The following is an 18,355-nucleotide window of genomic DNA, read 5'->3' on the forward strand; positions in this document are numbered from 1 at the left end:
TACCAAAAAGTCAGGAGAGTCTTTAATACAATAGAAAATGTTCAGTAATCTAAGTTCAGCAGCTGTTATTCATTACCACATAATTATATTTGGAAAAACAACATAAAGATTTAAAACTTTAGAAATTCAGTTCTTTCAGAGCAGTTTTGTACAGAACAAACTCGTTTAATCTTGAAAGCACCATGAAGTGACACTACATACCAGCAAGCACAAAAAACAAGAACAGCATGGGACTTTACCATGTAAACTACACCTTGAATACCACTAAAGGTAGATTTACACTGCAGGCTTGAACTCAGCACAGAGGTACTCAAACTGACTCAGGTATTATTTGCCATTTAGCTCTGCATGCAATGTAGACATACCCTATATGTCTGAATATATCTCATTATGAATTAACCGAGCTCTGCAGTACAATATTTAGGCCCTCATTCTGCACCATCGAAGTCCACAGTCATTTTTCCATCAACTTCAGGAACTGCGGGATCACGCTTGTAATCACAAACATACTTGTACGAATAAAACATTTGTTTCTAACATGAAGTTGTGTCAAGTTCAAACATGAGTTTTGAGAGCATGCAGATTGCTTACAAATGCTTAAAAAGACTGGTTCAGAATCTTTCTTATATATACACACACAAGTCCATCTGTCACAGACAGGCAATGTAACTCAGAATCATGAGCTTGCTCTAGTTTTTGGTAGTGTCCTGCACGCTTCTGATAATTAAAAAATAAAAGATAAAAAAATAGTTGCCACAATGGATTTCTGATCATTCCAACTTGCACATGGATATGATCTTGTCTTGCTGCATCCAGTACATGAAGTTTCACAGTTGCTTCTCAAATGCAAATACCAAGTAAATACCTAAAAAAGAAAATGAAGTATTTAAAGTTTCAGCTTCCTCTGCCACTCGATTAAGTTTTCAAAATGTAAACAGGTTGATACTCTGCCCAAACAACCTGTTAGCAGGTTACTGAAATTATAAAAACTGCTATGGTTTCCCAATGAGTAACTGTAGCATTCAATTCCAGCATGGTTTTAGACATGCTTTCACAATAGATCTAAGAATGTGCAAAACCAAAATATTTTAAATACTGTTGATATGGTTAATGCAATGCTAACGTCAGTTAACGATATTACTGAAATGTGAATGTAATTCATAAATTACTATGCCATTCTACACATAATTAACATTCACTGGTACATAAAAAGTTATATGCAACTAAGTTTAAAGACTCCTTCATACACGCAGTAATGGACAATTAGGGGTGAAATTATCAACTCCATTTTTAATTAAAAAGTTAATAAACTCATGGTACAAAATTACTAATTTTGCTCTTTTAAAATATCACGGACAAAGAAGAAATATTTACAAACACTAGATGGCATTTTCTCAACTCCAGAACAGTATGACTCTAGAAATGGACACTCATACCATTCACATCAGGACCCTTGGGAAATATTTATTTGGCATATAATCAATGCCAGCTATGTCAGAAATTCTTATGCTTCATACAAGACAGATAACTTAAATCAGTTCTTTGAGACCGTGACTCTAATTAAATATTTATGGATTTCCACTTGAACTGAGCTTTTGTTTTAATGGATGAGGTGCCATAGCTACAGTGCAAATCTTTCAAGACAAGCCTCAGCAATAAAGCAAAGTGAAGTTCCATGTAACAAGCAAGCTGTGCTTATACCCTAACTATCAGAAGCTCTGCTTATACCCTAACTATCAGAAGCTCTGTACTCCAAATCTCTCTGAAAAAAGAGACTACTTAGAAAATACAGTCATCACTGAACTTTTAAAGGTATAAAAATCCTCTCTCAATTAGATTAATAGTTCACATAATACTTTTACATTGCTGGAATTAATGCCTACTTTATGATTCATACCTTTAAAAAACAGATAATAATTTAAGAAAGCAAACACCTTAACTAAAGGGTTTTTCATTCATTAATTGAACAGCATTTTTTGTTTGTTTTTAAACCACTAATACAACCAGTATAATGGTCTGCAAAAATGCAAATGCTGGTTGGCTGCAGTTACACAGAAGTTAGTAATAATCCCTCTGGGAGTCAATTTTTATCCTAGGAATTCTCAGTCCCTTATATCTGAGTTTTATCAAACTCAATATTGGAAAAAAATTATGTCAAAAGTTTTCCATGGCACATGCTCACAAAATTTCAAAACATATTTAACAATAGTGTATCCTTTTCGGTGTCTGAGGCACTGACTTTTTTCTCCTCCCTTTATAAAACATTCAAATACCTCTTCACCATCCATGCTTTAATCGCTTCTTCCTGAAACATATATCACTACAGGCAAAGAGTAAAGCTTCAGTCCCTGTCTTCCCAAAACAGATTTGTATTATTTTTGATGAATGTATGTCCCAACTGGAATTTGTCTTCTGGTTGACTGATAACAGTATAATATACAAGTGTACCAAACAGTAGTATTTAATCCTCTAACACTAGCAGAATAATCCTTTAGCACTGGCATCCTCTTTTATACATCCTAAATAAGGCTTCCCCAAACTATTTTAGCCCAAAAGTTTGTGTGCTAGAAGCTACTTAAATAAAGCAAAATTTCAACCTATTTTATGCATTTCCCTCCCAATTTCTTGAGATGTGTGCACTACATAATCTATACGTAGGCAATTTGAATAACACAAATAATAAAATCTTGTTATATTTAAAATTTGGATTTTCTTCCGTAACCAACAGGCTACTCTACACACTTTCCATAGCAGTCATTCAGTCAATACTGAGTTTTCAAAACAATACTTACTTGTTGCCTCCCATTCAGATTTACTCAAGGTTCCCTAGAAGGGGGACAAAAAAACCAAAACCACAGTTTGAACAAAAAATGAGGAAACAGTAAAACACTGATTTAACTCAGGATACTCAATCTTTCACAGACCAACTTCTAACCACCCACACTGGCGGCTATTTAGGGACCAGAAGAGCATTACTATAGACCACACATACTTATAACTCCAATAACTAGGACGGTAGGGAATTGGAACATCCCAGATAATGGAACACACATAAATTACACAGGTATAGGAGAATGGGCCAAAAGTCTGTCGGGCTGGATGCCTCTGCAACGCAGAGCACACTGGGTCCATTACCACCCATCAGTGTGACTTGACCTGGCTCAAGCTGCTCTGCAGCCCAAGATGCCCAACACTTGTGCAGAAGTCAAGAAGAGACCCTATACCACGGTGCTGCCACCTTCCCCGGGAATACTGCCTGCCTCCACCTAACACCTCCCTGCAGCCCACAAAAACTTTATTTGCAAGAGATGAACTCCCAGATCACACAAAGTGAAAAAACAGCCTGCCTTGCAGCCTAGGAAACCTACCCCTAGCTCAGCCTTTCGGATGAAAGCAGGGCAAGTGCACAAGTAAAAAGCTACTGCCATTTATCCTACCAATTAAGAAGCATGAGGTAACAACAACAAGCTGGTTTTCTGCTCTGCCCACTCCATCCCACTCCAGTGAGTCCCCACTCAGGGCATGATTTAGTCCATATGCTACCCACTGACCAATCCTGACCAAATGATTCATCTTCTAAAATGCTAGTGAAAAAAGGCTTGCTCAAGCAGATTTTTTCTTTGCCAGGTGACACAGCACCTGGCAAAAGAGGTCTTTGGTCTGACTTGACCGTTCTCATGTTCTTAAGCTTATTTCTTAAAAGAAGCATTTTTCTTTCTAAAATTTTTAGATTTCAAATACAGAGCGCAGGTTTCTTTTCCCTCTTGATGTAGGATTTTTATATATACAGTAAAAGGAATGCCTCTTCAAGAATTCAGAACGTGAACGGTAGATAATGATTAAAAAAAGAAAAATCCAAGGGGAAAAACTTCAAGCTGACCAGCCTCATGCTAGATCTATGACAATGAAATAGGATGCCATCTATCAGTAACTGTATATGATTTTACTAAAACTACAATCTTTACTCAAACTAGTCTCCAGTTTTGGTTCTTTCTTGTCAAAGAGCCTCAACACATAAAAAAAGACCTAAAGTTCAGACTGAAAGAATCAACATTGCATATCAGGAACCATTCAGCATGAATTGTTAGGTTAAACCAAGCCTTTGCAAGGTTTCCATCCACAGCCTGAGTCCCCAAATGCACAGACAGAAGCAAACACACAGCTATATGCTACCGCGAATAGCTAGCCTGGCTACAGATAGAGAGGCAATAGCCAAATGGCAGCAGTTCGTGGGGAAAAAGGACAGCAGACATTGCCTGTCTTCCTGCTCACTTCCCAGGAACAGCAGCTGTGTGGGCTTCTGTCCATCATGCACCCAATTCTGAGACCAATACAGAAGAATGAAAGGCTGGGAGGGGACCAGCTGCAGACAACTCCATTGTCATGTACTGCTAGGAAAATGGAAGAAAGAAAAACCCTTTCTAAAAAACATGAGGAAGACAGCAAGCTCAGAAAGGTAGCATGTGCATTAGAAGACAGGACTAGAAGCAGAAAAAACATATTTAATTGGACCACTGATCTAAAATCTAATATGACCTCCATTAAAGATGGTTCAGTATTCTTTTATTTCTGAAGTCATAAATCAAGCTGCCAAAACAGGAGCAATGCAGAAAAATATATGACAGGACAGCAGACTAAGTTTTGTACGAGGTAAGATTACGATCATCACAAAGAAAGTTTCTTTTCATTCTAGAATGTGAACAGAATATCATATTTAATAAAATTGAGCACAGAAATATATGGATTTAGTTTTATGCACGTAGGACTAGTCTAATTCTAGGAGGTCTGTTAAAAAAAATGAAGATACAGCAGATTAAAAAAAATAACGTTTACAGAACTTTAATAAAATCAGCCAAGAAGTGAGCTGCATATCTTCTTCACCCCAAAAGCCACTAGAAAAACAATGTTTAAGATTTCAAATACATGCAGTATTATGAAGAAAGTTTTCAACTCTCCTGTCAGAGGACTAAAAGAAGAAAACTAAAGCTTTAAGTGGGTAGTGTTGAGATCCAGAAACGTAAGAAAATTCTTCAAATTAAGAAAAGTTATGTTAGAACAGCTGCCAAGGAAGATGGCAAAATATCTTTTCGCTTTTGCATTATTACAATTTATTAATAGCTACCAAATTAAGTGAATTTGATTCTCTGAGTATGGGGTATAGATTAGATGAACTCCTTAGCCCTGCAGCTATACTATTTTTCACATGCACAGAGACATTCATACCAATTTCATTGCAGTTGAAATGAAGAAGGCACCACACATCCGAAAGATCAGGACCTCAATTTTAGACACCATTTGCTCTAGTGAAGTAAAAAGGTACTTACCAATGGTAACTTTGCCTTGCCATCTTTGATGAACTCTTTTGCATGCTCATAATCATCAGGTTTATCAGAAACAAGCCTGGAATCACCAAATGTAGAATATGGCTGGAGAACATATAAAAAAATAAGAAAAGATATTAATTGTGTAGTAAGATACATTAATCACATCAGTCAAGGGTTTGGCACAACACAGCCCAGAATGGAGGTCAGTAATTATTAAAAGGACCTTAAATTTAGATCTCTCCTTTATAGCACCTATAAGATCAGGTCTGATATTCCCTACTTCCCAGAAAATCTGACACCCAGGATTTATAAATTAACTTTTATCCTTATGTCTCCAAACAGGGGAAAGAGTTTAACTATAAAAATTATTCTCCATGTACAGCTCATTATGAGTATTACCTAGATATACCATCTTTTAGAACAGCAACTGAACAAACCAGCACCTCTTAAGCAGAAGTACTAAGAAAAGAGCAACTGTAAGATTTCAAGCAGAATGCTTAAAATGCTTTAATAACACACAGGAGCTGTAACAGAAGTATACAACCTATCCTTCAAAACTAATATGTCATTATTAAGGATCCATGTTACTGCATAATGGCCTGTACTTAACAATGCAGTCCTCAACTGTAAGTGGCCACTAATTTAAGACAACTCTCACTTTTAGAATCATAGAATCATTTAGGTTGGAAAAGACCTTTAAGATCGAGTCCAACTGTTAACCTAGCACTGCCAAGTCCACCACTAAACCAAGTCCCTAAGCACCACATCTACACGTCCTTTAAATACCTCCAGGGATGGCGACTCAACCACTTCCTGGGCAGCCTGTTCCAATGCTTGACAACCCTCTCGGGGAAGAAATTTTTCCTAATATCCAATCTAAACCTCCCCTGGCAAAACTTGAGGCCATTTCCTCTTGTCCTATCACTAGTTACTTGGGAGAAGAGACCAATTCCCACCTCGCTACTACCTCCTTTCAGGTAGTTGTAGAGAGCGATAAGGTCTCCCCTCAGCCTCCTTTTCTCCATGCTAAAAAAGCTCAGTTCCCCCAGCTGCTCCTCAGAAGACTTGTGCCCGACACCCTTCACCAGCTTCGTTGCCCTTCTTTGAACACGCTCCAGCACCTCAATGTCCTTCTTGTAGCGAGGGGCCCAAAAGTGAACACAGTATTCGAGGTGCGGCCTCACCAGTGCCAAGTACATGGGCACGATCACTTTCTCTAGTCCTGCTGACCACACTATTTCTGATACTAGCCAGGATGCTATTGGCCTTCTTGGCCACCTGGGCACACTGCTGGCTCATATTCAGCTGGCTGTCGAACATCCCCCCCAAGTCCTTTTCCTCCAGGCAGCTTTCCAGCCACTCTTCCCCAAGCCTGTAGCATTGCATGGGGTTGCTGTGGCTCAAGTGCAGGACCTTGCACTTGGCCTTGTTGAATCTCATACAATCGGCCTCAGCCTATCAATCCAGCCTGTCCAGGTCCCTCTGCAGAGCCTTCCTACCCTCAAGCAGACCAACACTCCCACACAACTTGGTGTCATCTGCAAACTTACTGGGGGTGCACTCAATCCCCTCATCCAGATGATTGATAAAGATATTAAACAGAACTGGCCCCAATACTGAGCCCTGGGGAACACCACTTGTGACCAGTCGCCACCCAGATTTAACTCCATTCACCACAACTCTTTGGGCCCGGCCATCCAGCCAGATTTTTACCCAGCGAAGAGTACACCCGTCCAAGCCATGAGCAGCCAGTTTTCTCCTGGAGAATGCTGTGGGAAATGGTGTCAAAGGCTTTACTAAAGTCTAGGTAAACAACATCCACAGCCTTTCCCTCATCCACTAAGCAGGTCACCTTGTCATAGAAGGAGATCAGGTTAGTCAAGCAGGACCTGCCTTTCATAAACCCATGCTGACTGAGCCTGATCACCTGGTTGTCCTGTACGTGCCGCGTGATAGCACTCAAGATGATCTGCTCTGTAATCTTCCCTGGCACCGAGGTCAGACTGACAGGCCTGTAGTTCCCTGGATCATCATTCTTGCCCTTCTTGTAGATGGGCGTCACATTTGCTAACCTCCAGTCAGCTGGGACCTCCCCGCTTAGCCAGGACTGCTGGTAAAGCTTTGAAAGCTGCTTGGTGAGCACTTCCGCCAGCTCCCTCAGTACCCTTTCATGGATCCCATCCAGCCCCATAGACTTACGTATGTCTAAGTGATGTAGCAGGTCGCTAACCATTTCTCCTTGAATTATGGGGCTTCATTCTGCTCCCCATCCCTGTCTTCCAGCTCAGGGGGCTGGGTACCCCAAGAACAACTGGTCTTTCTATTAAAGACTGGGGCAAAGAAGGCATTAAGTACCTCAGCTTTTTCCTCATCCTTTGTCACTATGTTCCCCCCCCACATCCAATAAAGGATGGAGATTCTCCTTAGCCCTCCCTTTGTTGCTAATGTATTTATAGAAACATTTTTTTATTGTCTTTTATGGCAGTAGCCAGGTTAAGTTCTAGTTGGGCTTTGGCCCTTCTAATTTTCTCCCTGCATAACCTCATGACATCCTTGTAGTCGTCCTGAGTTGCCTGCCCCTTCTTCCAAAGGTCATAAACTCTCCTCTTTTTTCCGAGTTCCAGCCAAAGCTCTCTGTACAGCCAGGCCAGTCATCTTCCCCGCCAGCTCGTCTTTCAGCACGTGGGGACCGCCTGCTCCTGCGCCTTTAATATTTCCTTCTTGAAGAATGTCCAGCCTTCCTGGACTCCTTTGCCCTTCAGGACTGCCTCCCAAGGGACTCTGTCAAGCAGTCTCCTCAACAGGCCAAAGTCTGCCCTCTGGAAGTCCAAGGCAGCAGTTCTGCTGACTCCCCTCCTTACTTCTCCAAGAATTGAAAACTCTATCATTTTGTAATCGCTATGCCCAAGACAGCCTCCAACCATCACATCACCCACAAGTCCTTCTCTGTTCGCAAACAACAGGTCCAGCGGGGCGCCTTCCCTAGTTGGCTCACTCACCAGCTGTGTCAGGAAGTTCTCTTCCACACACTCCAGGAACCTCCTAGACTGTTTCCTCTCTGCTGTATTGTATTTCCAGCAGACATCTGGTAAGTTGAAGTCCACCACAAGAACAAGTGCTAGTGACTGTGTGAGACTGCTCCCAGCTGCTTATAGAATTATTTCGTCTGCCTCTTCATCCTTGTTGGGTGGTCTATAACAGACTCCCGCCATGATATCTGCCTTGTTGGCCTTCCCCCTGATTCTTACCCATAAACACTCAGCCCTGTCGTCACCATCATCAAGCTCTAGACCATCAAAACACTCCCTAACATACAGGGCTACCCTACCACCTCTCCTTCCTTGCCTATCCCTTCTGAAGAGTCTATAGCCACCCATTGCAGCACTCCAGTTGTGCGAGTCATCCCACTATGTTTTCATGATGGCAACTATATCACAGTTTTCCCACTGCACAATGGCTTCCAGCTCCTCCTGTTTGTTGCCTGTGCTGTGTGCATTGGTGTAGATGCACTTCAGTTGGGCTATTGATCCCGCCACCTTTTTGGGGGGAGAAGCCCTAATTCCTTTGTGACCTTTCTCAGGTGCTTCCATGGTTTCTAACACATCAATAACCCTTGCGTCTTTGCTGCTGCATGGATTTCCATCCCCCACCTCCACTGAGATGGCAGACCAAAGGACCTTGTTAGCACACTGCCCCTGAAACATTGGTGTGCTGCCCTCAGGCTTATCTCTAGTGAGCTTTCCCCCTTTCCCCTTCAAATCTAGTTTATAGCTCTTTCAATGAGCCCTGCTAATTCCTGTACAAAGGAACTGCCTTTTCCTCCTTTGAGACAGGTATACCCCATCTGTTGCCAGCAGGCCTGGTGTCGTGTAAACCAACCCATGATCAAAAACCCCAAAATTCTGCCGGTGACACCAGGCTTGGAGCCAGGTATTGATCTACTGGCTCCTCCTGTTTCTTCCCTCATCATTCCCTGCAACTGGAAGGATAGAGGAGAACACTACTTGCGCTCCTGATCCTTTAACCAGTCATCCCAAGGCCCTGAAGTCTCTCTTGATTGCCCTCAGACTTCTTGTTACAACTTCATCACTGCCTACCTGAAGAATCAATAATGGATAGTAATCTCAGGGTCGTACCAGGGTAGGAAGCTTTCTCTTCACATCTTTAACCATGGCCCCAAGGATGCAGCAGACTTCCCTAAGAAGTGGGTCCAGTCTGCATATTGGGCCTTCGGTTCCCCTCAGGAGTGAGTCTCCTATGGCAATGACCTGTCTTTTTTTCTTTATGGAAGCAGTTCTGACTTAACTTCGGCCGACTTAAACTCGGCGACACCTCCAAGCTAGATGAACCATGGTCCTCGTTACTGTTCGGTTCCACTTGCAGAGACTCATACCTGTTATCCAAAGGCACCTGGGAAGGTGGGGTAGTCACAGAGGAGACGCACCTGCTGCGCCAGGCAGGAACTCGTCACCATTGCCCCCTGTCCCTTAAGTCACTGTGTTCAGCCAGGCAGAGCAAGGATAGGGAATACTCCGTATCATGCGTCCTGTCTGCCTGACAGGCCTGTCCCAGGGAATCACAGAATCACAGAATTGTATAGGTTGGAAAAGATCATTGAGTCCAACGTAAACCTAACACTACCAAGACCACCACTACACCATGTCCCTAAGCACCTCATCCAAACGTCCTTTAAATACTTCCAGGGATGACGACTCAACCACTTCCCTGGGCAGCCTGTTCCAATGCTTGATAACCCTTTCAGTGAAGTAAAATTTCCTAATATCCAGTCTAAACCTCCCCTGGTGCAACTTGAGGCCATTTCCTCTTGTCCTATCACTAGTTACCTGGGAGAAGAGACCGACACCCACTTCTCTAAAACCTCCTTTCAGGTAGTTGTAGAGAGCAATAAGGTCTCCCCTCAGCCTCCTTTTCTCCAGGCTAAACAACCCCAGTTCCCTCAGCTGCTCCTCAGAAGACTTCTGCTCTAGACCCTTCACCAGCTTCGTTGCCCTTCTCTGGACATGCTCCAGCACCTCAATGTCCCTCTTGTAGTGGGGGGCCCAAAACTGAACACAGTATTCAAGGTGCGGCCTCACCAGTGCTGAGTACAGGGCCACGATCACTTCCCTAGTCCTGCTGGCCACGCTATTTCTGATACAAGCCAGGATGCCATTGGCTTTTTGGCCACCTGGGCACACTGCTGGCTCATATTCAGCCAGCTGTCAACCAACACCCCCAGGTCCTTCCCTGCCAGGCAGCTTTCCAGCCACTCTTCCCCAAGCCTGTAGCGTTGCATGGGGTTGCTGTGGCCCAAGTGCAGAACCTTGTACTTGGCCTTGTTGAACCCCATACAATTGACCTCGGCCCATCGATCCAGCCTGTCCAGGTCCCTCTGTAGAGCCTTCCTACCCTCAAGCAGATCAATACTCCCGCACAACTTGGTGTCATCTGCAAACTTACTGAAGGTAGGGTGCGATTCCAGTAGTCTGTCTCTCTCTCACTCTCCCTGATACTCCTCAACCTACTCACCTCCTCCCGGAGCTCTGTCACTAAGTGGAGGAGTTCCTCTACCTGGGCACACCTCCCACAGGTGTGCTCACTGCTGCCGTCTGATACTGGTATTGGTATACAGGTGTGCTCACTATTGCTGTCTGACACTGGTATACTGCAGCCTGACACCTGGCTGGCAGCGTGGTCCTACCGGTGCTGTCTGGTGTCAGTCGTGGTGAGTGCAGAGCTTAGAGAGGCCGTGGCTTTCTGCCAGGTGGATACCATTGCTCCCTTGTTGAGCTGGCAGAGCTTCAGCACCCTTCCGCGCAAACTTCCATGCCATGCCCTTGCTGACGTGCCACACCCTGTTCGCATCGCTCCTGGTCGCTAGCACTCCCTAAGGGCTTCTTTTATGGGGAGGGGGGGGGGAAGCGGGCCTTGGGCGCCATTGGTCCTAGCCCTGCCCAGGTCTCGTCAGCCGCTGTCACACAAGCTGCAGGTTCCTGGCAGCTCTCCTGGCTCCCCCTGAGGTTCCCCTGGTTCAGGAAACCCCTTTGTACACCGTGCTAGAGCACTCTGCTGCGGATCCTGCCGGCACCGGAGCTGCTCGCCTTGGCAACTGAGAACGAAGCTGATATGTCAAAGGCTGTGTCACCATGCTACTGGCAATATGAGCCTATACAAAGCACTGTCCCTGTCAGAGTCAAAAAGGACAGTCAAGTCCACTTGCAGCCCATGTAACTCAATTTAATAAGTCACCAGCTACTTGACTTGATAGTTTTATGCTGGAAAAAACCTGCTGTTTGAGGGAGGAGGGATGCACAGAGAACTGTGCGGAAAACCAAAGCCTCAGAGATGGCTTCTCTGAAGCTGCTAAAGTCATCCAAGATAAGAGCTTGAGGATAAAAAAGCAAAAACATTGGGCAAAAACATAAGCTCAGTTACAGTTAAGTACCATTTTCTTCTACAAACATAGCCTGTCCTTTTATTTCTATAAAGATTACTTTCTGTCTTTTCAATCAATATTCCTTGCACAAAGATCCAGCTTTCACTCTCTCTGCTGAGGAAGAAATGGATTACGGTTACCACTATCTAACACCAGGCACGATTCTTGCGCTTCTGCTTACTACTTAATAAAACCGAAAACTTGCCCCAAAATTGAAATTTTATCTACAAAACTGAATCACTCTATTGGGTGCTGGTGCCCAGGTGATGGTAGCAGGGGGCTGCAGGATGGCTGCAGGGGGCTCTGGGAGGAGAGGCCAGGGCCAGGACTGTCCCAGACACAGGCGGTTCCACCAGCTCCAACAGAGCCACCACAGGGCACAGCTGAGCCCCTCAGCCACGAGTGGGGCACATCTGGGAAAGCATATTTAAGCATATTTGACTTTCTTAAGTGAAAAAGAACTGCACAACAGCTGTGAGAAAGGAGTGAGGAAAAATGTGAAACTACCCTGCAGACACCAAGGCCAGAGAAGGAGGGGGAGGAGGTGCTCCAGGCACCGGAGAAGAGACTTCCCTACAGGCCCTGGAGAAGACCATGGTGATGCAGGTTGTCCCTCTGCAGCCCATGAAGGACCACAGTGGAGCAGATATCCACACTGTAGCCTGTGCAGGACCCTACGCTGCAGCAGGTGGACATGCCCAGAAGGAAACTGCAGCTTGTAGAGAGCCCACACAGGAGCAAGCTCCTGGCAAGAGCTGTGGCCCATGGAGAGGAGCCCAACCAGGAGCAGGTTTTCTGGCAGGAGCTGCAACCCTGTGAGGAACCAACCCACACTGGAGCAGTCTGCTCCTGAAGGACTGTACCCCACTGAGAGAACGTAGACGGGAGCAGTGTGTGAAGGACTGTATCCCATAGGAGGGACTCATGCTGGAGCAGGTGAAAAGTGTGACAAGGAAGGAGTAACAGAGACAAAGTGTTATGGACTGACCACAACCCCCATTCCCCATCCCCCTGCTCCGTTGGGCAGGGAGAGGAGGTAAAAAGTGAAGTTGAGCCTGGGAACAAGCAGTGGGTGGGGTGAAGGTGTTTTTAGGTTTGTCTTTGTTTCTCACCATCCTTTTTTTTTTTTTTTTTTTTGGTAATAAATGAATCTTCTCCAAGTTTAGTCTGTTTTGCCTGTGATGGTAATTGCTAAGCAATCTCCCTGTCTTTATCTTGACCCACAAGTCTTTTTCTTATTTTCTTCCCCTATCCTGCTGGGAAGAGGGAACAAGAGAGCAGGTTGGTGGGTGTCTGGCAGCCAGTTACGGTCAACCCACCACAGTCGCACTTTCAGCCACAGGAGTTTAGTTCTTCCATCAGTAGCCCTTAATTAATTGCACAATGTCCACAACAGGAATTTAAATTACTGCACAAATAATTAACAAGATGTAAAATGCTATTGAAATGAAACAAGTTAACTCCATATTTACCTCCAAGGCCTGCATTCTCCTTAAGAGCATTTTATGCTCCTCGTTCTTGATTTTTTCTTCATAGAATTCCCGAAATGTCATCTTGTAGACTAATTTCATACCATGCTTCTTTGCCATTCTGTCAAAATAAGAAGCTTAATTAGGGAAGCCACAAAATTATTGTAGTTTTGTTTTCAAAGGAACAATTTTAAGCCACAGTGACATCTTATGGTATTCACTAAGATTACACTCTTTCTAACATTTGGTTTTTTAGTAAAGACAGTTAGACAAAAAAAACTGCACTACCACCACAAACTGTACTTTTTTTAATTAGGACAACAAAAATCTACACAGAAGTCATTTACAAACATTTTAATAGAAAAATATCTCTTCTCCCAACACACAGAAGTAAGTTCCATTTGAATATCCAGGTAGATTACGCTATTTTCCCTGCAGTGTCATCACCCTGTCACATCAGATATTACGGATATATTTAGAGAACCTCCTCCTACTAGATTTAGTGCCTTGCATCTCAATTATATGTAGACACTGTGGTCATACAACACTGAAGTTACAGCTGTCAATGACGGATGCTGGTATTTTTCATAGAGAACTATAAATGAAGTGTGTGAAAATATACAGGTTTGAAGGGAACACTTAATATTGTTTAACAACCATACTGAGCTTGAATGGCAGGAAAAACCCCAATATGGAAATATTTGGGAGACAGGCTGGGAAAAGCAAACCTGAATTCACACAGAGGTAACAGCAAAATGTATGCTCACAGATGAAGAAGATTTAGAGGAAGAAAAAATAAGTCATAGGAAAAAATCCTACAAACACCCAAAGAAAGTTGGAGAAGACAAGGAAGAGGCACCATGGTGAAGAGGATATACAAGAAGGCTTGCTGAAGAACTAAAGAAAGGTAGAATGAAACCTCCCCAAAAAGTTAAAATTAAAGAAGAAGTTGACAGCACTAGAGGTTTGCTGACAGATCCAACATATCAGATAAAGACATTCTCATGCAAGACCTAGTTTAAGACTTCACAGCTTCTGACCAGAGCACCTTCAACTGAGTGCAATGGACAGATTACAGTTGTGGATGGAAATGCAAGAAACCTTTTCATTTGGAGCAACAACAAAAAATGAAGAACTGAAAAGTATAATAAGAAAGCCAAAATATAATTTTCTGCAAGCATTATGCACACAAGCTAAACAAATGCTTATTATGTTTCACAGTTTTCACTGTATAATGAATTCAAAAGTTAACTTACTCTTCCAGTAATGGAAAGTAAACCAAGAACTCAGGGACATCAACCACTTCTTCCAAGTGGAAATCATACTTGCAGCCAAACAAGGGATATTCTCCCTTCTTTTCAAATTTTACACTGTACACCTCATTCCCAAATGAATTTGTTTCTGAAGCTTCAAGGCGCTTTCTATAAAACAAGGTATAAACAAACATTAATTGACCAGTTTTTAATTTAACAGGCATCTTATGTATAGTTTCCTCTGCCTGAAAGTGTTTCTTCCAGTACTACAGCATTCAGTGATCTCTGTAACTTCCCACCTCCCTTATCTAATAAGGCAATGAAACAGTGAAATGAAGAGAAACAGCATACTAGGTTTTAACAGTTTATCATTCCTGTACAACATACCGAGGACTAAATGGACAGAGAAAATTAACCTTTAGCCCAGACACAGTCTATATGGACAAGTCAGGCTTCTTAGAACAACCACAGCAAAACCCTGACAGTTATTCCCCAGGCTGTGGCTACTTTGCCACTATTTAAGTCGCTACAGAGCGTTTATATATGAAGAGCTATACTCTATACCAGAAGAGCCATGGATGCAAGAGGCAAGGATTAGTACAGATTTACCTGTTTAGGTTCAGGAGTGAGATTTTCCTGACTAGAATCCAAAATTGTTACAAAAAACTTGCTTTTGTTTGCACAAACATATCAAAGCACTGTAAGAACGACTATCACTTAACAATGCTTCACAGACTTTTGAAAGACTAATAGAATATAAAAGTACTTACACAAGTTCAAAGCTATTTGGAGTTGTGCCAATGAAATACCCTCCAGGAGAGAGGTTCCCACAAGCGTTTTTAAGCATCATGTCAGCCTGCTCATATGTCTCAAATGAGTAATGGTAAACAAATTGACAGCTGCAAATGTCAAAGCGCATATCTGGATCATTGTATTTGGAAGACAAGAGATCCTGAAATAGATTAAAAAGAAAAAAAATTGTAACAAAATCTACAGAAACAAGCATGATTCACTTAAATCTTCCAACAAAATACGCTACTTCCATAATTCTTTTAAGCTTTTCCTTCCAGCCCCCACTCCTTCACAAGTTCAACAAGAACAAGATGAAACAGGTAAGAGTAAGAAAAAGTCCTCTGTTACACAGAAAACCATACATAACATTTGGGAATAACAAGAATACAGATACACATTTCAAAGTTATCATATCCTCAAATTCTTTTCATGTTGTCAAGTAACACCACTACACCTGAAAGGCCAAAACCAAAGGTTAATTACCTAATAGTTTCCAGAGATAGTTTACTGCTGAGGGTTTATAACAGGCCACCGTTATAGCTGGAAACAATTATTATAATAAAATGAATTTTCAGTTTACTAAGTCTCTGTACTGAGAACTGACCCATTAAACATATAATTGAGAGGAGGAGGGGTTGTTTTAAACACGGTAAATTGCCTGCCCACCAATTTGTATTTGTCTGTATTCTTACACACATACGTACACGTGTACCAACATACTCCTCCCCACCCCAGACCAAGTAACCAGTAACTCTGAAGAACTTGGAGCCCTTGAAATTTGTCAGGTTAAAGTTTGCCACAGTTTGACCCTGTACTCAGTGGTTCTCTAACTCTTCTTGATCAGGCTTCTTTTATACAATACCAGTAAGCCACCATAAATACAGAGGAGCACACAGGTTCTCCCCAAGGCCCATGATATGCATTCCATACTTAAAATATTTCATACTTAACAGTTCTACCGAAGTTTCTTTTCTCTCCCAGACTTCCCATCCACCCACTCACTCTCCATTTCTACCAGTTCGTGCCACATACTGTCAACATTCTGTAGATGGCAAGACAAAAATGGACGATTCACATACCCATAGCAATTTCATCTGCTCATTTACTCCCTCTCCGCATTTTGAGAAAGAGAGATACAGGAAACTGAGAAACAAAGGTGGGCGGAATTGGACAAGCTGTGAGGAGATTTTGCATTTTATACAACACAGATGACAGAGGTACAAAGTCAGGCAGATGAACTTTTGTGTCCATGGACAGACAGAAAAGAGCGTGCAACAGAAAATACATGTGCATATAAGACTCAGCTGTAATAGCAACGTGAAAATATCCCTTTCTCTCCTGGCCAAAGCTCTATCCTGGCCAAAGCTCTCTCCTCTCTCTCCCCAGACTGTAATTTTGAACCAAGAGAGATGACCTGGAACCTGCAACAGACTGTATCCTTCAGAAGAAGGGGAGGCAACCAAGAATTCAAGCCAACAACCCTTCCTGCAAGGCTGGGAAGAACAGTTTCAGCCTTCCACAGATACGCTGGAACTGGGTAGGCTCTGTCCCTCAGCCTGCATCAGCAGGGCACTATCAGCCTGCATTTCTAGGAAGCAAAAGCAGTGCTGGTTATAAGACTGTCTCCTAAGCCTCAGCAATGTATTCAGTATCACCTCCAGACAGTATACGAAATCTGCTCTATCACACAAGTTTTGAAGATATGTATCATAGTAATTAAAATACTGCTAGAAAACAAAAATACTGGGATAAGCAAAATGTACAAGTCAAATCAGAAAATGTCCCTTATTCATTCCAGTGTAAAAAACACATTCACCAAGATAGTTTCCAACATCCCATGCTGGCTCCCAGAACTCCAGAAGTAGTCATTCCTTCCCCTTGTCAAGTGAAAGAAACTGAAAGTACCAGATTTATTGTCTGAAAAAGATATTCAGGCTTCAAGAATGTTACACTGTAAAACAGTAACGAAACACATTTAACTATGGCTCAATAACCTGTATGGTTGATTCTACTGATAGTACAACAACCTGATCTTAAAAATATACATGCCCTAAATATTATAGCACTAGCATCACCTACTATACTTGCTTAACACAAGACCATTAAATATCCAAAATCTTATAAAGTATAGGAACCGTACCTTGGTACTATCTGCTTGTATAAATTCTGCATCAAAAATATGTTCATTATAACGACATCGGGCTTTCATGTCTTCATATCGCTGCTTGCACTGTTGCACAGAAATGTCAGCAATATCTAGAGAGAGAGAGAAATTTAAAAAAAAAAAAAAAAAAGGAAGAAGTGCGTAAACTGCTCCACAGACAAGAAAACTGGAATGATTACTGGAACACAGCAGATCCGTTAAGGCAGGGATAAAAGTTGATCTTCAGTTACACTTTGATGGGAACAAACACTTTTATTTCAAATTTGTAGAGAAGGAATTTAATTTGCCAGAGGTGTTTGGGATTATAACACTCTGTCATTTTCAGTCTTTACTTCAGACAAAAGTTGTAATCTGAAGATTTTAGAAAGCTCCCATCCTCAAAACTGCAAAGCAAGCCTCCAAAATTTGAAGTGATGGATACTAGGTGATTGATAGTAAGTGCTGTTAGCATTAAGTGTCTGGTATGCATCAGGTAAAACAGTTCAGCTCCCAGAGTTTCTCCAACAGTACTGAAAGCTCTTCATCTTCTTACCAATATACGAGATGTTGAAATGCAATTATTTTTTATATATGCGGATATACTGCATCATGGGAATTTTTTTATTTAATTTTTAAGACTGTTCCTCTCTCAGATGTAGAGTTTCACTGAATTATATTAAAGCTAACAGTACGCAATATATTTACATAAGAACTTTGTAAGCAAATTCATTAACTGTATTTGAAGACTGCCAACTGAAAAAGAAAGGCAAGAAAGAACTGTAAAATGTAGAATGCCCAAAATAACTCCCACTAAAGGAATTTTATGAAATTTTAGTATCTGTTAAATTTGAAGTTAAGTAATGCTTCCTCTGATTACCCTTGGCATGCTTTTTGGGAGAAGGAAGATGGTATCTCCTTCCCAACATCTAAGCAAACTA

At 42.2% G+C, this 18,355-nt stretch overlaps 1 protein-coding gene across 3 annotated transcripts in view; it reads right to left on the reverse strand.

The window, feature by feature from the left end:
* The window catches only part of RNMT (RNA guanine-7 methyltransferase), a 24,923-nt gene continuing 6,568 nt past the window's right edge, over nucleotides 1–18,355 (reverse strand). For all 3 annotated transcript variants that reach the window (XM_075494302.1, XM_075494303.1, XM_075494304.1), the window contains 7 exons: nucleotides 17,415–17,530; nucleotides 15,253–15,434; nucleotides 14,486–14,650; nucleotides 13,233–13,350; nucleotides 5,325–5,426; nucleotides 2,793–2,826; nucleotides 1–865 (listed from right to left, as the gene is read on the reverse strand). In XM_075494302.1, the coding sequence (XP_075350417.1) occupies nucleotides 828–865; nucleotides 2,793–2,826; nucleotides 5,325–5,426; nucleotides 13,233–13,350; nucleotides 14,486–14,650; nucleotides 15,253–15,434; nucleotides 17,415–17,530 (755 nt within the window). In that variant the 3' untranslated portion in view covers nucleotides 1–827. The remainder of the gene's footprint in view (nucleotides 866–2,792; nucleotides 2,827–5,324; nucleotides 5,427–13,232; nucleotides 13,351–14,485; nucleotides 14,651–15,252; nucleotides 15,435–17,414; nucleotides 17,531–18,355) is intronic.

The sequence above is a fragment of the Mycteria americana genome, chromosome 2, assembly GCF_035582795.1.
Source record: "Mycteria americana isolate JAX WOST 10 ecotype Jacksonville Zoo and Gardens chromosome 2, USCA_MyAme_1.0, whole genome shotgun sequence".
In the NCBI taxonomy this organism is placed as follows: Eukaryota; Metazoa; Chordata; class Aves; order Ciconiiformes; family Ciconiidae; genus Mycteria; species Mycteria americana.